Here is a 21,049-nt window from a genome sequence, read left to right as displayed (position 1 = left end):
AAGGCTTGCAGACATCCTCGTATTATCACATTATTGCCGATCATTTTACCGATCAATTGTTAATTATCTATTCGATATTATCACGTCACAAAACCATCAATATGGAATTTATGGAATTAGCCGAAATTACATCATATCATGTGATTATTATAATTAATAAATAATACAAATAATATGAATTCAAAATTTACAATCTCAATATGTGGTGATCCATTAGATGCGTCTCATTGAGATGATTCGAATGGTAGTAAAATCATTGAAATCGGATCGATAATGACGAAGCTATTACATTTCAAAGTTTATATTATTTAATCATGTAATTTCGGCCATTTTGAACTTTTAATTTGACTTTTGACCTTTCAAGCCGGAATATTTATAAATTAAATATATTTAGCACTATAACATAACAAAACAAAATTGTGCTACACAAAAATTATTAAACTTACAAAATTTATACGTTTCACTATACATAATTCTTAAAAAACAATGGTTTTCGTTTCATGGCTTAATCAAATCTGTGCTTAATTATTGAAACATATTACACCCAATTACTCAGAATGAATTGTGATGAGTTGTGCGACATCAGAATCATATATAAATTACCCAGATCGTTTAAAATAATAAAATTTGATACTTCCCTTCCTCCCTTAAAATTACATGTCGTGTTCAAAAATATTTTTAGATTTACCTGAATTAACTTATGAAATTATAAAATATTTTCAGAATGATTATTCAACTTTATATTCATGCATTTTTGTTAACAGATTATGGTGTCGTTTAGCAATTCCATTATTATGGGAAAATCCATTTTCAATTCGTACCGGAAACTATGAATTTATTGAAATTTACTTATATAATAATTTAAATAATGATTATATAGCAAAATTAAATGAATATAAAACTATTAATAATTCATTATTATCTACGAATACACTGTTTAATTATCCTAGTTTTTTAAAATATTTGAGTGCATATAAATTATACTCTTCTGTTGATAAGTGGTTTGATTATTCTATTAGGAATTCAAAATTCGAAATTAAAACATATGTTTCTGAAGAAAATTTTAAGAGATTAGTTTATATGTCACTATTTAAAATTTTTATTGAAAGTGAAGTAAATTTACATACACTTGAAATTAAGGCCTTAAGTATTTATGACAGAGCAAGTCTTAATGAAATTCTTGAGTTAATTTTGCAAAATCAAAATTTTATTCACAATATTGGAAATTTGAAACTTTATATCAGAGTCTATAAAGACAATACAATATTTAATAACCATGTATTACAAATGATTCATTTACATCAAAATCTTAAGAAAATTTTACTATATGAAAATTATTTTTCTTTATATCAATCATTATTATTATCAAAAGATTATAATTGTTCAAATACCTTAAATACAATTACTTTCTATTACATCGATTTTGGAGAAATAATCAATCTTGATGAAATATTTGAACAATTAAATGTTTTAGAATCTGTTCATATTGTCTATTGTTTTTCATTGGATAATAGTTTTATTCAACAAATTAATAATTTAACCAAACCATTTAAATTAAAATCTTTAATTATAGGTGAGTTACCACAAATTGAATCATTGCAACAATTATTACTAAAATCTGGTGATTATTTAGAAAATTTCGGCGGGAATGGAATTTATTATGATTTTCATGATATATAACAATTAATAAAATATTGTAACAATATCAATTTTCTTTATCTTGATGGATATGAAACTGAGATTACTACTCTTCAAAAAATCAATTTAATTGAAAGTATTAAACAAAGTCTCAATTATCTTATAATCAATATATGTGAAGATTCAGCAATTTATAGTTCAATCATATTAGAAAATCTAGGACAAGTTCTTCCTTCTAAATTGGATTATGTAAATTTGAGTTTCATGATTAAAGATAGTTATTTTAGAGTATTCTTAGAAAATTCTCAGTATATTTTTATTAATAAATTTTTAATAGAACTAAAAAGTGGCAGTGATGATATTTTACATTACATAAAGGAATATATTATGAAGGAAAAAAGAGTCAAGTATTTGGCTATTCAGGATATTAATAAGAAGGAATTGTTTTATTTGAAAGATGAAGTGAATGAATTCGAGTTACATAATATTATAGTCCGAAGACATAGTGATTTAGTGATTGACTTTGATGACTTAATATGGAATATTGAAAAGAAAGATATTTGATTAATTAATTAAATATAGATGAATAATCATAAATAATATTTGCAATTGATTGGTTTAAAGTTACTTTAAAACTTTGCTTTTTTAAAACAAATTATTTCATGATGACAAATCTATAAAACAGCTTGATTTTTAAATAATTTAAATCTCATATAAATGACATAATTAAATAAAAATTAAAAATGTTAAATGATTAATTCTATAAATTAAAATGTTTAAATAATTAAATTAGAATAAATAGCAACAGTATTAAATGAGTTTAAATCAATATAACAATAAATTTTTTGTTTTATATACATAAACTAATATTAACATGTTTTTTTTTATTTTTAGGTAAAAAAAATATACTTTATTCTAACTAAAAAAGATCATACAAAGCATATTTATTCAATAAAAAAAATATTCTAAAAAAAATAAGGAATAAATCATTACATCATCAATCTGATTGATCTGATCACTGATCTAGATCTAAGCCTGCCTAAAGACGAAATAAATAATATATATATAAGTTAGTAATAAATAAAAAAAAATATGTTTAAAAATAAAAATACACGATAAAATACAGTAATAATGTAGATTATTATAAAGAGAAAGATCCGGTCAAAAAAAAAAATGATCAAAAAAAAAAAAAAATGATCCTGTTTAAAAAAAGAGACCGAAAAAAAAGATACAGTTTAAGAAAAGAGAGAAAAAAGATTTTAAAATCAACGCGATCTGCTGCGGTTGATCATCCTGAGAGGATGAAAATGGCCGAAAATGAAACATGATTGGTAAAGTGTTACATAATTGGGAATGTATTAATTGACCAATCTAAATGTGACGTGATAAAATTTAACCATTCACCCATTAAGTCCATAAACTATATAGGACAAACTTTTTGTTATCACAGGTATAGCCAAATTAAACAAATTTCTCAAAATTTCTTCAGAAATGTAAGATGACACATATGAACTAGTATTTTTATTGCTTGTGCAATTAAATTCTTTTACGAATAACTGCTACTAACGCTATCTAAGGATTTTGTACAAGAATAAATTTGCACTATAAAAGTGTAAAAAGTTTTTTAATTTGTTTTCCCTCCAAAATTCAGAATAGAATCACTTAAATTATTTTATTCTACAGCCAAATAAGATCATGCTTTTTTCATCATGCTGGTATTTTTTTATTAAGCTATAAATAAACTACCATTGCATAATTATTATTGATATTTTTGACGTTGTTTAATCAATAGTTTATTGTATTTATAAGAGATCATTGGCGGCTATAGAATAAATAACTAATATGTAAATTCCCCGATAAATAATATGATGTATTGATGTATTAAAGAAATATATATTTATAAACAAACAATTCATAATTGTCATTTACAGAAATATTATTATACTTTAAGCTTTTAAGTCACTGAAAATGTCTCAGCATCGAAATTTTGCCAAGTGTCTGATTACATTTTTTTTCTTGATTGTCCAAAAATATAAATTATTCTCTCCATGAAATATTATTTATATTGTTATGGTGTATAGTCTATCAATTCATTATATCCTTTTTCATTGCAATTGTGTGATAAACATCATATGTATTTTCTTTGGCACATTTAACAAATATTAAGAAAAGAAGTATTTTGCTATTTTTCTACCTTTATTAAATTTTAGTGCATTTTTTTAGCATTTTTTTTTTTGCCTTTTACAAATAAAAAGAAGCATTTTTTTTTTTTACCTTTATAATAAAAGTGCATTTTTTTTATTATACTTTCATTTACATTTTAGAGATAAAATAAAAGATTGTTTTTTATTTAATTAATGTTAATATTAAATTAATAAAAATACATTTATTTAATTTTATTAAAATAAAAAATAATGGTTAACTTTTTTTTTTTTTTTTTTTATTTTTTTTAAAAATAATGGTTAACTTTGATGGGTATTGGATAATCTGTTAAAATTGTCCTGCTGATCCAAATTTATTTTTTTAGCAAAATTATTTTTATGGACATGATATCATGATGTTCTTTTTTTTGACACTACATCCTGAATTTTTCTACCAATTATTTAATAACAAAAAAAATTTTTTTTTTTTTTTTGATATAAAAGTTACCAATTTATTTATAGTTAAAATTATTAAAATTATCGATTTTTTCAATATAATTTCAGCCAATCAGTCAATCCGAACCATGTTGTTATAACTTATATAACTTATAACCAACCGTTGTTTGTATAAAACTTCGATTTTTAATTAATATTGGATATTGAAGTTGATATCGAAGTTGATATTGATACCAATATTGATATCAAATATTAATTTCATGTTTATTAAAATACTCCCAATAGATACTGTATGAATGTATGATGCTATAAGTTTTAAGATAATTTTAATAATAGCCACTATTATATAATAATTTAATTATTAATTTAAATATTTTCATAATAAATTAATTTTTTTTAAAAAAATAGCACAAAATGGTACGGTAAGGGAGAAGTATAAATATTAAGTTTATAACTAAATAAAAATGTGTAATTCTTTATTATTGAGTAACAGTGTTGAGTTACACTTAAAAAGTAATGACGTCATGATTTCCAATTCGATTTGTGACACGGAAATTTTGTAACAATCATCACATATTTATGTAACTGTTTTGATGCCGCCTCTATAAAAATAATTAACGTTCATTACGCCGATTTTTTTTTAAAAAAAAAAATCCTTAATCATGTCATCTCAAAATGATATTATATGCGAAAGTTGTGGTAAAATATATTCATATATTGTGAAAAATGGTGTAAGACATGTTTAATAAATAATTTAAAAAAAAATTTTACAAACTGGACTAGTGAAAATGAAAAAATTGATAAAATTATTCAAGAAATACAATCAAAGATTAATAAAGAGGAAGATATAATTGTTGAATGGATACCTTATAACCAATTCAATAGTATTAAAAAATTAAGCAAAGATGATTTTGCTACAGCAATATGGAAGGATGGCTCATTAATATATATTAAACAAGAGAGGAAACGTGAAAGAGTACCTAATAAAGAAGTTACTTTAAAATACTTGAATAATTCACAAGATGTTATTAATGATTTACTGAATGAGGTATGAAACTTTTAATTTTTTTAGTATTTAATCTTTAAAAAATACTTTATTATAACAACATTTTTATATTTAACAGATTAAAGCATATTCTATTAGAAGTAGACGAGTGTAAGATTCCTAAAATATATGGAATATCCCAAAATCCAGATACAAAAGATTATGTTATAGTATTTCAAAATGATTGTAATTGCAAAGAATGTGATGACATATATACAGATATAGAGGTTAAATGGTGTAAACCATGTCAAATAAATAATATGAAACAAAACTTGGCAAACTGGACCAGCGGCAATGAAAAAATTGATGAATTTATTCAAGAAATCCAATCGAATATTGAAAAAGATGATATAATTATTGAATAGATACCTTATAACCAATTTAGTAATATTAAAGAAATAAAGAAAGATGATTGAGCTAGTGTATATTCGGCAATATGGAAGAACGTTTTATTAAAATATAATTATGAAGAAAGGAAATATGAAAGAAATCCTAATAAAAAGGTCACTTTAATGAGTTTTAATAATTCACAAAATATTATTAATAACCTTCTAAATGAGGTATGAAACTTCCAATTTTTTTGTATTAAATCTTTAAAGATATATAGCAACTTTTTATATTTAACAGATTAAAGCATATTCATTTAAATTAAATGAATATACAATGTGTGGAATATCCCAAAATCCTGATACGAATGAGTATGTTATAGTGTTTCAAAAAAATTGTAATTGCAAAGAACGTGGTGATGTAGGTACAGATAAAAAATTTGAATGGTGTAGACCATGTCAAATAAGTGATTTAAAACAGAATTTTTCAAGCTGGACTAGTGGAAATAATAAAATTGATAATTTTATGGAAGAAATGCAATTAAAAATTGAAAGTCATAATGATATAATAGTTGAATGGATACCTTATAACCAATTTAGTATTATTGAAGAAATAAGAAATGGTGATTTTGCTAGAGTATATTTGGCAAAATGGAAGAATGGTTTACTAGAGTATAAAGAAGGAAAATATAAAAGAAATCCTAGTAAAGAAGTTACTTTAAAATGCCTAAATAATTCACAAAATGTTATTGATAACTTGCTAAATAAGGTATGAAACTTCTAAATTTTTGTATTTAATCTTTATAAATACTTTTAATATACCAACTTTTTTATTTAACAGGTTAAATCATATTCTATTAAAATAAATGAAGGTAACATTGCTAAAATATATGGAATATCCCAAAATCCGGTTACAAAAGATTATGTTATAGTATTACCAACTGATTGTAATTGCAAAAAATGTGGTGAAATATATACTAATATACTTGTTAAATGGTGTAAACCATGCCAAATTAATAATTTAAAACAAGATTTTGTAAACTGGACTAGTGGAAATGAAGCAATCGATAATTTTATTCAAAAAATGCAATTAAAAATTGAAAGATATAATGATATGGTTGTTAAATGGATTCCATATAACCAGTTTAATATTATCCAAGAAATTAGGTAAAGGTGGATTTGCTACAGTTTACTTAGCAAATTGAAGTAATAATGATATTTTTATATTTAATAGATTAGTGCATATTCTATTCATTCTATTGATTGTATTCTCAAAATATGTGGAATATCTCAAAATCTTTTTACGGCATAAAAAAAAAATATTAATATCTACGAATAACGGTTTCACAGGAATTTTTTTAATAAGATAGATTATATACAGTATATAAAAAAATCACAAAATTGTAAAATAAACTAAAATAAATTTAAAAATCCTCCAATTTCTCTAATATATTATATAACTTGTCAACCTTAGCTTTTAAATCAATTTTCATATCTTCAATTTCTTTGATTAAATTTTTATCTTTAAATCTTTCAATCAAATATTCAATATTCTCACTCATTTCTTTGCCTATATTTTTAAGATTTCCAATTTTCGTTTCAATATTATCATAATATTCCAAAATTGAACTTTTATCATAATTTTCTTCTTTAAAAGTACGTATTGTAAATGTAGTTTTTTCTTCAAAACCTTTATAAATAGCACCTTGATCATCTTTTCTTGTATCTGACCATTCTTCTAAAGATTTTGATTGACCAAAATAATAAATATGTTTTGGTTCAGGTTCAGGATTCCAAAAATGAATATGATGTAATGCTTCATAATCTGCTATATGATTTGCTTGATGTCGCAATAAAGTTTGTCTACCTTTAGTTGCTGCATCTTCATACACACCACTAAAAAATGAATGCATAAATAAAAAATACTATCAAATAATAAATGGTAACTATAATTTGACTAAAAAACTCACCTCATAAAAGCAATCAACATATTTTGTAAAACAATTACAAGGACTATACTACCAATTAAAGTATATACATCAACAGTCCAAAAATCAAATTGATCTCTTTGAACCATATCACCACTAATCCAAAAATATGTAGCTAATATTGCATTAAAAAAAGATGAAAATGGATTATCACTAGATGTTGGATCAAAATCGGATTTAAGTGTAATATTAAGTGTCTCGTTTGTTGAGATATCTGTAGCAATTCCACTGTATGTAGAATCTTTAGTTTTAATCTTTGTAGGATCTCTGAGAAGTACGATCCTATGTATAATAAAGAAAATTAGTTAATCATAGTAAATTATGAATAAATTGAGTGAATTAAAAAAAATTTTTTATACATTGTGTGTGCAAATGCAAGCATTACAACCAACATGAACAAAAAGAATGGTAATATAGTTTTGAAGATAATTATAGCATAATAAATAAAAATGCCAATTTCTATCAAATGGAAAGAATAAGTCAATTATGTAATAATGTAATAAAAGAATAATATTTCTTTAATTCATATATATTTACTTGGTATTAGGCGGAGATAGAAAATCTAAAATTATTAAAATTAGTTAATTTTATATAGAAGAGGAATAATAAATTGGAAAAAAACTTACCAATTCAATCCAAAGAAAGAAAATTGAAAATGATATTCCAACAATTAACCTAATATCGATCTCTTTAAGACTTTCAAAACCATCAGTAAATTGAAAATTTTTAAACATTATTGACATTACTGTTACAGAAAGTGCAGTGGAAATTAAATCAACACTGTTAAATATTTCACCAAAATATTTTTTAAATCCACGATAACGAATTTGTAATACTTCAGTAAAAAGTTGATAAATTGCTAAATAATAAAATATAATAATTAATGTAAATATAAAATTTCCATTTATCATGCTGCTATGATTTAAATATGCCCAACTAACTATTCCAAAACAAGTGGCAAAGATAAGAAATCGAAGGAAAAGAAAAAAGAAGAAATTTCTCGCTTTTTGCCAACGGAAATCAATGACCGCTTCAGTTGCTGGATTATCATAAATATCATCATTATTTTCATAATGTATCATCCTAGAAAATGGGCTCAACTTTTTCCTATCACATCGATTAATTTGATAAAATCGTGGTATAAATATAAACGAAAGAAGGTTTAAAATAATTTTTATCAAATTATACTCTTTATATTCTCTTTCAAAATTGTTCATAGTGAAACCGGGAAGAGGGACTATTCTTAAAGCTATTGGAGATTTTCCAAGATCATTATCGAAATTTTCATAATTCTTAATTATATAACTATTAAGAAATTTAATTTGGTTTCGTATATTATCGTACCACTTAATATTATCAGACTTCAATTTGACTATAGGTCTAAATGCTCTAAATTTGATGTTATGATTACGTCTTTCACGATATTCTGGTGGAATAATTTCATTAGGATCTTGAGCTGAGAAGTGGTCCTGATCTGCAAAACATTCTTTAAAAAACAACTTTCTGGCATAATCATCTATTATAAATATATAGGATTGTATGTTAATTTCAAATTTGAAAGCAGTAGAAAGGACAATTAAGATGGGGGACAGGTTAGAGCTAAATACAAACCATAATTGTATTTAAATAATAAAGGGATCGCCTTAGAAACAGTACACATCCAACCTGCACAATCTGTTGCATGACTAGAATAATACTCTAAAAGATAAGCGACAATAATCGTATCTTTAAGTTCACGACCTATAAGTAGAACAATAAATTTCAATTGTGAAAAATAATGCTTCGTCATGAAGTTTAAGTTCAAGATTTATTTACTTACCTTTGCAATGATAAATCGCTAATTCCATATTATTTTTCGGTTCGATATCTTCATTATCTTTTATCCCATCTTTTTTTTCAAAGTCAAGGTCACCATCTTTTATGAACTTTTCTCCTGGCCATGAGTTATCTCTTGGTATATGTCTAGTTTCAAAATTTTTTTTCCTTCCCTTTTTTTCACTTTTTTTCTCTACTTCTTTTTTTTTATAATCATCTTTATCTTCGATAGTTTCTTCCTCACTTCCAAATAATATAAATTTTATCAAATGGTCGCAATCACCAAGAATTAAATTTTTCATTACATTATATCGAATATCCAACAATTTAAAATTTTTTGGTTCATATTTAGCAAATCTCCAGACTATATGTTTGATATACCTAATCATCTCCTCATACTTTAATTATAAATAAGCATTAATAAATTTATTTCCTAAAGAACAGCAGACGAAATTCAATGTGTTTAACTTACTCTGTGTACCCTAATATAATTATTTGCAAGGCGTTTACCTTTATGACGCTTATTAAGATGTTCTAATGCTTTGCAAGCATGTCTTACTGCATGAAATTTTTCAATAATATCTTTTCGTTTAATTACTTTTTCCCATCTTTTTACCTTTATACTACCATCTATTATCTCTTGTTTTTTTTTCTCTTTTTCCGCCTCGTCTATGTCTTCTTTTTCATTGTTCTCTTTTAATTGTTTTTCAATTTTATCTATTTCTTCATCTTCTTCCTTTATTATTTCATGTTCTTCCTTTTTTGAATTCTTTTTATTATCTTTTCTTTCATACCAATAAACCTTTAAATAAAAGTCATCCAATTTTTCATGTAATCCAACATTTGGTTCATATTTAAAATACTCAATTCGTAACTTTGTTTTTTCCCTTTCCTGATTTACAGGAATATGATTAGTCCATATATACTCGAGAAATGGTTTTCCTTTGTTGGGAAGTTGCTCTTTCTGTTTTTTATTCTTTGTTTCACCATTTATTTGATGCCAAATTTGAACAGTGGATCTGCCAACAATAAGTTGTAAAGTTTCTTCTTCTGTTCCTTGATGATGATAATGACAGTAAGAAGATTTTTTATATTCGTCTAACACCCATGGTTCCGTGTCGTCAACTATTGGTTCAAAATTTTTATATTTTTTATTGTAATATATTTTATGGCTCTCATCCGACTTTCCATCTGGTTTTTCGTCTAATTTTATGAGAACTGCGTTTTTCTCTTTTTCCTCTTTTTCCTTTTGCCGTTTCAATTTTTCTTCAACTTTTTTAATTAATGATGAAACTGTTCCATTATCATCGATTTGTAAAATATTCCCTAAAGTTCTTGCTAGGCGAGTTTTAATATCCTTTTTAATACTTATTAGAGAATCATCTAACTCTACTATTTCATAATTGCTGGTATTATATAAATCCCAAATTATAATCTTTACGTCGCCTTTCGGACATTTACCTATAATAAATATTTTTTCATCACTATTAAAAAATTCTAATAGGACTATTTTTTCTAGTTCATCAAATTCCTTTGATGCAATTTGTAAACCATTCTCCCTATAATATAATCTAATAAATACAAATTAGATAATGTAAAATTAGCGTAATTAGAAGATAATTGATTAATAAAATGAATTATCATACCTAATAATATTATTTCCTTGAGTAAAACAAAGTTGTAACTTGCCAACTGAAAAGGTACTAGAATAGTATTCATTTACAAACTCATCCTTTTTTTCAACTTTTTTTGCAGTAGTTTCTAATTCCATCTTTGCCAGATCAAAAACTAAAATAAAATGCATTAATATATTTTCGATTGTATTTAAGAGGTAAATAACTTTAAAATTTTTACCTTCGAGAGATTGTACGTCATTCTCAAATTGTGTAGCCAAAAAATATTTATCGTAAATGCACGAGAGAAGTCGTTTTATGTAATTTTTTTTATCATTTTCCGTACTATACCAGTCATCTAATTCACGTCTAATACTTTTTGGGTATTCAAATTTCTCATTCAAATAAAAAAAATCATCATTATTATTAATATGAATACTATACATCCAATTAAAATCCAATATTACAAGTCTTTTTTGTTGAGTATCGTCCAAAATTTCTTCTTTTGAAACCTCCACGAATCTACATATCCCTGATATTTCATTATTATAGTAACGAGTCACATCACTAAGATCACTAAGAACATAACTATTATTCTCTTTTTTAAATTTTAGACGAAAAATAACAATTCCTTTAGTTTCGCTATTTTCTTCAGTTACTTTCATATCCTTGTTAACATTTATGCGAGATATGGCGACAAAAATAAAACATTCATTGTTATTCTCCTCGTACATATTTGATATATCAAAAGACCATTCAAATGTTTCGTTCTTTTCATCCTTTTTCAAACCACTGTTTTCAGAAACTTGCGATTCATCTTGAATTTCTTTAGTTGAATAAGACTTATCGTAATCTGTGTTATAAAGCTTATCAATAGTTAAGTCATCTTTTATTTTAAAATAAGCGATTGTTTTATCAATTGTGTCTGTGTCTGGTTCATCGTATGATTCTTTCTTATTATTATAAACATCTCTATTGCGGAAAACGAATTCACGATAATCAGTGTTTTCCAATAATTTAACCCGAAGGTTTGCTTTTTTTAAAAAAAAGTAAATATTAATATATTTATACTATATGATTGTATAAATTATTTTCTAATGACGAAAATCGATTTTTTTTTACCTGTATTAAATGTAATGACAAATTTTCCATCTTGACAAATTGCAATTTGATAATCTTTTTCCTTCTCAGTGACGTCATCTTCAATTTCACATTTTACTTTTTCAATCTCATATTTTTTTTCATTTTTAATAAAACTTAAAACATCCTTAAATGTATTTTTAGGTTTGATTTGATAAGCTTTTATATTTTTTATATTGCGATATTCATCATTGTCAACATTGATACTGTGAAAAGAATTTTTATCCATGTTTTTTGTTTATAAGAATTTATTTAGAAAGATTTCTTTTTGATAATTCGAAAAAGATGAAAGTGATTAATTCATGAAAATGCTCAATTTATTTAAAAAATGTAAAAAATTTTACAAAATCAGTATGACAACATCACATAATCCACTTTATTATACTTCCGATTTGAGATTAATTCTGTTTACTGCAGCTATTAGTGATTAAATTTTTTATTTAAAAAATCTAAATTAAGCAGTATTGTTTTGCATGATGATCATAATGCAGATTACATTGCATACAACATAAAAGTTCATCAGAATCAAACGACGAATTTTTTTTTCTTATTGAATAAATCAATAATGGGTTAACATGACAAATAATGACAATTGACTTTTTTTTTATCATTATATGAGTAGAATTTGGAATTCATGACACAACTGTATGTATCCTTTAAACTTATATACAGTTGAGGCATATTAAGACATTTTTAGTGGACTTAATTTCCTGCACGAATTTCACTAAAAAATATACTAAAAATTTTTATTGTCTTTTCTAAAAAAGGATATGAAAAGAAAATAAATAACCCGCCCACAAACTTAACCTTCAAATCTATCGTCAGCTTTGTATTTTATTCTAGGAAATTATATAGGTATTATGAATAGGGCGCTATGATCTGCAAAATACCGTTATTTATTATGTCGCGCAGTAATACAGTAGATGTATATATTATATACTAAAATTAATCATATGACATCACATCCCTTCTAAAAATAGCCCCTTAACCTTCAAATCTACCGTCAGCTTTAGTATTTTAAAATTCTAGGAAATTTTATTGGTAGGTATTATAAATAGGACGCTATTATCTGCAAAAATACAAGTAGGTGTATCAAAAAAAAAAAAAAAATTTAAATAAATAAATACTATAAAATTAATTATATGACATCACATCCCTGTATCCATTCATTTATATTTAAAAATTTACAAATAATTTTAGAATTTGGGTATCGAAATAAATTTATTAGAAGGAATTGTTTCTAATTTGTACGGACACAACAATTTTTTATTTTGTAAATGAATATCTAAATTTTGACATACGTTTAAGAAAAGAATGTTGTTTAACTTTATATGTATGTGGTGATCAAAGGATATTTTTTTTGTGCTTATAAATACGTTTATCCTTTCTATATTCCTTCTCCCAGTACTAAGAAATTCTTTCATGCAGAACACTAGCACAGATACACATACAGTTGTAAATTTTATAGTTATTGTTCAATTAAAAAATGAGAAAATGAATTTAAAAAATAAACATAGTGATAAAATGCGATCATGACCAATTTTTCAATAACGATGAAAATTATGTAATTAAGTTTTAAAAATTTAATTACAAATAATTAAGATTGAACCGGTCCGGTCCTAAAAAAGACCGGTCCTTGACCATTTGTAAGATAGGCCCTTAAACTTCAAATTTATTTTATTTATAACGTAACGACGGTTGATGATCATTGATCAACAAGACGAAATTCAGATCACACTAAAAATTTTGATTATTTATTACCTTTATTTTCATTGCAATAATCTAAATATGGCTCAAATAAAATCTCAAAGTTTAAGAATAACTATTTATGACAAAACTTTACATTTATAGGAATATTAAAAAAAAAAAATTGTAAACTATTGTAAAACTATATGTCGATCACGTAACACAAATTTTTATTTCTCGTACTTTTAACTTTTTTTTTATAAAGCATCAATAAGGAATCGAATGATATTGATATTATAAAATAACAGAATATGAAAATTTTAAGAATTCAAAATGAAATATGTTGTGCGACAGATGCCGATTTGCGTCAGATGACGTCGGCCTACATTATCGGCCTAATATTGCCTAATATTATAATTCCTTAAGTGGGTTGGCAGTATTACGAGGCGAGCGTCATCTGACGCTCGTCAGCGCAAATCGGCATCTGACGCACAACATATATAATCGGTCCTGGTCCGGAATCCTGGACCAAAGACCGTGAAGGCCGGTCTTTCTAGGGCCAATCCAACCTTACAACATTATTTTAAACTTTTACAAATAGATGCTCGATTTATCATTAATAATTTCCATACCATCTTCGGATTAACACCAAAAATGCGACTAAAAATAGTAACGATAATTATACAAAAGAGAAATATACAGATCATGATGTGTTATTATTGTTATCAGGTGATCCCATTTTTTTTTATTATTGCAACTTATCGATTTATTATACGCAATATTTTATCTGGAATTATTACAATTATTATTTGTAATTTATTATCTGTAATTCATTGTTTTCATGATATAAGGTTTTTGTTTTACAGTCTATTCTTGATATAGCGAAGAAGCCGTCCTTACCTCAAATTCGTTATAGCAAGTTAGCGAAAATTTTGAAGAATTTTATTGGTTGCTTCGTTAAGCATCACGCGATTCGTTATATCAAAATTCGCTATAGGAAGGGTAGATCGTATTGTATGTCCAATAAAATATATAAATACTCGGTAAAAAAAAAGATTAACAAAAAGCTTTTTTTATTAATAAAAAATAAGGGTAATAAACCATTCTTAATTAATAAAAAAATAATTTAGTCAAAGTATCTTCCGATAACTGTCAAAATTAACAACCCGCAGTAGCACAATCCTAGTTTTTAAATTATGTTCGGAATTGTGTGAATAACCAACTCAAATTTTTTTCTCATGTCATGAAATTAAAATAAAAATTAAAGTAATAGCTAAAAGACAATTCATTAGTTTTATAATGAATGAACCAATAAATAAGCAAATATGGTTTTGAAGAATTAAGATTTATAATAATATTAAGTGTTATAAAAATATTTTTTTTACATCATTTAATTTCATATTCTCAACCTCTTTAATAATCTCATTAATAGATTCGATATTAATTTCCTTTTCATTATTTTGATCTTTATGATATTTAATCAACCATTCAATGATATCATTCAAATAATTTTTCATATTGATTTTTTCCATTTTTAAATTTTTATCAACATATTCCCAAATTGAACGTTTATCATAACATCTTCCCTTAAAAGTAAGTTTTGTAAAAGTAGATTTTTCTTCAAAATCTTTATAAATAGCACCTTGTTCACTTTTTCTTGTAGCATACCACTCTTCTAAAGTTTTTGATTGACCAAAATAATAAATATGTTTTGGTTCAGGTTCAAGATTCCATAAATGAATATGATGTAACGCTTCATAATCTACTATATGATTTGCTCGATGTCTTAATAAAGTTTGTCTACCTTTAATTTCTGCTCTTTCAAATACACCACTAAAAGTCAAACAAACAAATAAATAAAATATATCATTATATTATAAAATACCGAAAAAAGTTTAAGAAAAAACTTACCTCATAAAAGCAATCAACATATTTTGTAAAACGATTACAAGAAATATGCTAGCAACAAAAGTAAATATATCAATAGCCCAAAAATCAAAATCATCTCTTTGAACCCAATTACCTCCCATCCAAAAATACGCAGCAATTAATGAATCAGAAAAAGTTGAAAATGGATTGTCACTAGATTTCGGATCAAAATCAGATTTAAGTTCGACATAAAGTGTTTCATTTGTTGTAACATTTGTAGCATTTCCACTATATGTAGATTCTTTGGTTTTAATATTAGCGGGATTTCTAAGTAACACAAACCTACGTGTAGAAAATAAAGATTAATCATGATAATATTTAAATAAATGAATGAATTAGGAAAAAATAAATTTTTCATACATTGTATGTGCGAATGCGAATATCACAATTGACATAAATAAAAAAAATGGAAATATAGTTTTGAAGATAATTATAACATAATATATGTAAATACCAATATCTATCGTGGAAAATTAAATTAATTAATAAATTGGCACGGTTTTTTTTTAAACAAATAATTAATAAACATATTTTTACTTGATATTAAACGGAGATAAAGGATCTACAATTATTAAAAATTATGATTAATTATTGATTTCAACATTTTGAACATTAAGAGGAATAATTAATTGATGGAAAACTAAACTTACCAAATCAATCCAAAGTAAAAAAATTGAAAATGATATCCCTGCAATTAATCCATTATCAATTGTTTTAACACTTCCAAAACCATCAGAAAATTGAAAATTTTTAACCATTATTGACATAACTGTAACAGAAAGTACAAGAGATATTATATCAAAACTGTTAAATATTTCACCAAAATATTTTTTAAATCCACGATAACGAAATTGTATCAATTCAGTAACAATTTGGTAAATTGCCAAATAATAAAATATAATAATTAATGTAAATAAAAAAGTCCCGTTTATAATAGTGCTATAATTCAAATATGCCCAGCTAACTAATCCAAAACAAGTGGCAAAAACAATAAAACGCAGGAATAGTAAAAAAAAGAAAATTTTTGCTTTTCGCCAAAGAAAATCAATGACCGCTTCAGTTGCCGGATTATCATAAATATCATCGTTATTTTCATACAGTATCATCCTAGAAAAAGGGCTCAACTTAGTCCTATCATGCCGACCAATTTGATACCATCGCGGTAAAAATATAATCCAGAAGAGGTTTAAAATAATTTTTAATAACCCATATTCTGCTTTTTTTTTTCCAATATTGTTTTTAGTAAACCCGGGAAGAGGAACTACCCGTAAAGCTAACGGTGATTTTCCAAGATCATTATCAAAATTTTCATAAATTTTGAATATAATATTTTTAAAATTTTTAATTGGGTTTACAATCTTAACATAAACTTCGTATTTATCAGTTTCGAGTTTGACTAGAGGTTTGAATGCTCTAAATTTGATGTCATGATTACGCCTTGCTAGATATTCTGTTGGAATAATTTCGTCAGGTTCTTGAGCTGAAAAATGATCCTGAACTGCAAAACATTCTTTGAAAAATAACTTTCTGGCATAATCATCTATTTTATAGGATAATAATGTAAGTTTTACAAATTTTTCTAGATGAGAATAATAAAATTGGAATAAAAAACGAACCATAATTATATTTAAATAATAAAGGAATTGCCTTAGAAACGGTACACATCCATCCAGCACAATCAGTTGCATGTCTAGAGTAAAATTCCAAAAGGTAAGCAATCATAATCGTATCATTAAGTTCACGTCCTGCAAATAAAATAAATTTGATCAATATTCAGTAATATTGTGTCATAAAGTTAATTAGAGGTTTACCTTTGCAATGATATATTGCTAATTCCATAATATTTTCCGGCACGATTGTTTCATTATCTTCTAGCTTATCAATCTTTTCATCAAAATCAAGATCATCTTCCCTTAAAAATGTTTTTCCTGGCCATAATTTATTACATGGTATATACCTTATTTCGTCTTCTTTTTGTCTTTTCTCTTTTTCTTTTTCTTTACACCCATTTTTGTTTTCATTAATTTCTTCATCATCTCCAAATAATATAAATTTTATCAAATAATCGCAATCACCAAGAATTAAACTTTTCATAATGTTACGTCGGACATCCAAAAGTCTAAAATTTTCTGGCTCGTTTTTAGCAAACCTCCAAACTATATGTTTGACGTAGGTGATAATCTCCTCGTACTTTTTAATTTTTAATTAGAAAGAATTAATTTTATTTCATTAAAAAAAAAAATAAAGTTTAACCTACTTTATGTGCTCTAGTGTAATTATTTGCGAGCCGTTTATTTTTATAACGCTTATTTAGATGTTCTAATGCTCTACAAGCGTGTGTTACTGCGTGAAATTTTTCTATAATATATTTTAGTTTAATTACTTTTTCTTTCCTTTTCACCTTTACACTATTATTTATTATCTCTAGTCTTCTTTTCTCTTTTTCCGTTTCGTCCATGTTTCCATCTTCATTAATCCTTTTTATTTCATCTTCTATTTTACTTATTTCATCTTCTGCTTCCTTTGTTATTTCGCGCTCTTTCTTTTTTGCATGCTCTTCCTTTTTTGAATTCTCTTCATTATCTTTTCTTTCATACCAATAAACCTTTAAATGAAAATCATCCAATTTTTCATGTAATCCAACATTTGATCCATATTTAAAATATTCAATTCGTAATTTTGTTTCTTCCCTTTCTTGATTTATCGGAATACGATTTGTCCATATATATTCAAGAAATGGTTCTCCTTTGTTAGGAAGGTCATCTTTGTTTTTTTTATCTTGGATTTGATGCCAAATTTGAACAGTGGATCTGCCAACAATAAGTTGTAAAGTTTCTACTTCTGTTTCTTTTCGATTATGATAAAGACAATAAGAGTGTCTATCATAATCACCTAACACCCACGGTTCTTTCTCATCAACTATTGGTTTAAACTTTATATATTTCTGATCGTAATATATGTTATGGCTCTCGTCTGGCTCTCCATCTGGTTTTTCGACTATTAATTTTTTAATTGAATCTGTAATTTTATCCGTCTTCTCCTTATCGACCCTTTTCTCATTTTTCTTTTTCTTTTTTAACTCTTTTTCAATTTTTTTAAGGACCGATGAAACTTTTCCGTCATCACCTATTTGTAAAATATTTCCAGAAGTTCTCGCTAAACGAGTGCCAAGATTTTTTATGATATCCATTGGAATGTCTAGCTTTATTGATTCAACTTTACCAGTATCATATAAATCCCAAACCATAGTTTTCAGCTCTTTTTTACCTTCTGGATCTTTTCCTTCTTTCGGACCTTCGCCTATTACAAGTAATTTTTCATCATTTTCAATAAATTCCAATAAATGTATTCGATCTACTTCTAATTTTTTTTTTGCAACTTGTAAACCATTTTCTATATAATATAATCTTATCAATGCGAAATAAATCATAGAAGTCAAATGAGTGAAATTAAGTTTTAAAATATTTACTAATCGTATAACATGTAACTTACCTAATATTGTTTACTCCTCGAGTAAAACAAAGTTGTAATCTACTAACTGAAAAGGTGTCATAATTGTATCTCTTTACGAATTTATCCTTATTTTCAAGTTTTTTTGCAGTAGTTTCTAATTCCATTTTTTCCAGATCATAAACTGTAAGTTTAAATTATCGTTATATTAATAATTACTCTACTATTTCCTCAAGAAAGAAACAATTTCAAGCTTTACCTTCAAGTGATTGCGCATTATTTTTGTATTGTGTAACCAAAAAATATTTATCATAAATACATGATAAAAGTCGTTTCATGCAATCATCGTCAACATACCAACTATCTAGTTCACGTCTAATACTAGCTGGATATTCAAATTTTTCATTCAAGGTAAAAAAATCAAAGTGATCATCAAATTCAAAATTATATATTCCACGATAATTCAATATTATAAATCTTTTTAATTTAAAATCGTATAAAGATTCTGAATCGTCTTCGCTTGAAGCTTCAATGAATCTACAAATTCCTGAAATTTGATCAGAATAATGATAAGTCACAGTGCTAAAAATGTAATTTATTTTCTCTCCTTGATTCTTTTTTAGATCAAGACGATAAATAGCGATTCCTTTTTTAATTTCACTATTATTCCTGCTTGTAAGTACTCTTGTAAGTTCTGGTTGCGTATTTTGCATATCAACTGCAATAGCTTCGTCAGGCGGCAATGGACAATTATATCTTATTTTACTAAGAACTTTTCTTTCATAATCGGGTTTTTTATTATCATCTTTTCTATCTTTTCTCTTCTCCTTACTAGTTCGTCTCATATCCTCGTCAGCTATACGAGATATAGCGACAAAAATAAAAGATTCGCCATTCTTCTCTTGCACATTTGATATATCAAAAGACCATTTTAAGTTGCTTGCTTTGTTTTCTGTTGCTGTTGTGTCATGACCCGATGAGGGAGGATTATAGTTTTCTTTGTAAAACTTTTCAACCATGAAGTCATCATTTATTTTAAAATAAGCTATTATTTGATTAATGTCATCTTGCTCATCAAGTTTTTCTGGTCCGTCGAATTCATTCTTGTTGTTAGAATTGACTTTTTTTTTACTAGACGTGAATGGTCTATGATCAGTGTTTTCCAATATTTTAATCCGAAGGTTTGCTATTCAATTTTTTTTTTTAAAAAAAAACTATGGTTTAAAAGTATATAAATTATTTTTAAATGTTGAAAATTTATTTTTTTACCTGTATCAAATGTAACAGCAAATTTTCCATTTTGACAAATTGCAATTTGATAATTTTCCTTTTCAGAGGCATAGTCAGTTCCGTAATATATTTCTTCATTCAAGACTTGATTCTTAAATACGTTTGCAACATTTTTTACAGTTTTGATTCTATTTAATAAGATATTAGTCATGATTTTGTTTAAATTTTTTTTTTTTAAAAAAAGAATTTTTTGATTATTTGGGAAAAGAAATAGGGGAAAGTACTCAATTTTTTTTTAAAAAAAACACTAAAGTTACTATTTAAAGACAACTTAACATATAAAATCTTAATCTAATAAATACGGTAGTACAGAATCTCAGATTAGAAATTATAGCGATGCAATTGTTGTTATTTTTGAAATTTGTAAAAAAAATTTTTTATTGAAAAAAATCTAAATTGGTAACTTTTAGAAAAAACGTAAGCAGATATATATGAAAATTTGCAGATGATGATCATTCGTTCTTTATAACAATGCAGATATGCATGCATGCATATGTATCTACCAAACGATGAAAAATCAAGGAATTTGTGA

At 25.4% G+C, this 21,049-nt stretch overlaps 4 protein-coding genes across 4 annotated transcripts; 2 read left to right on the top strand and 2 right to left on the bottom strand.

The window, feature by feature from the left end:
* Nucleotides 1-657: 657 nt before the first annotated feature.
* Nucleotides 658-2,202, top strand: OCT59_015531 (uncharacterized protein; the record flags this gene model as incomplete). Its single annotated transcript, XM_066140077.1, has 2 exons — nt 658-1,621; nt 1,820-2,202. 2 exons carry the CDS (start codon nt 658-660, stop codon nt 2,200-2,202), a joined length of 1,347 nt encoding a protein of 448 aa, XP_066002893.1.
* A 2,695-nt stretch (nt 2,203-4,897) lies between these two features.
* OCT59_015530 (uncharacterized protein) lies at nt 4,898-6,777 on the top strand (the record flags this gene model as incomplete). The annotated part of the gene is made up of 7 exons (XM_066140076.1): nt 4,898-4,966; nt 5,065-5,283; nt 5,360-5,391; nt 5,756-5,840; nt 5,908-6,031; nt 6,179-6,375; nt 6,448-6,777. The coding sequence occupies 7 exons, from the start codon at nt 4,898-4,900 to the stop codon at nt 6,775-6,777; spliced, it is 1,056 nt and encodes a 351-aa protein (XP_066002892.1).
* A 253-nt stretch (nt 6,778-7,030) lies between these two features.
* Nucleotides 7,031-12,391, bottom strand: OCT59_015529 (uncharacterized protein; the record flags this gene model as incomplete). The annotated part of the gene is made up of 11 exons (XM_066140075.1): nt 7,031-7,502; nt 7,577-7,876; nt 7,954-8,053; nt 8,132-8,156; nt 8,221-9,110; nt 9,206-9,334; nt 9,414-9,807; nt 9,882-10,980; nt 11,056-11,197; nt 11,264-12,055; nt 12,145-12,391. 11 exons carry the CDS (start codon nt 12,389-12,391, stop codon nt 7,031-7,033), a joined length of 4,590 nt encoding a protein of 1,529 aa, XP_066002891.1.
* Nucleotides 12,392-15,212: 2,821 nt separating this feature from the next.
* Nucleotides 15,213-20,668, bottom strand: OCT59_015528 (uncharacterized protein; the record flags this gene model as incomplete). Its single annotated transcript, XM_025325170.1, has 11 exons — nt 15,213-15,681; nt 15,760-16,059; nt 16,138-16,237; nt 16,315-16,339; nt 16,428-17,317; nt 17,394-17,522; nt 17,589-17,967; nt 18,035-19,184; nt 19,270-19,411; nt 19,487-20,413; nt 20,497-20,668. 11 exons carry the CDS (start codon nt 20,666-20,668, stop codon nt 15,213-15,215), a joined length of 4,683 nt encoding a protein of 1,560 aa, XP_025182531.1.
* Between the last annotated feature and the right edge of the window lie 381 nt (nt 20,669-21,049).

Source organism: Rhizophagus irregularis, chromosome 23 (genome assembly GCF_026210795.1).
Source record: "Rhizophagus irregularis chromosome 23, complete sequence".
Lineage (NCBI taxonomy): Eukaryota > Fungi > Glomeromycota > Glomeromycetes > Glomerales > Glomeraceae > Rhizophagus > Rhizophagus irregularis.
The sequence above is the reverse complement of the archived record's forward strand: the minus strand, read 5'-3'. Positions and strand labels throughout refer to the sequence as shown.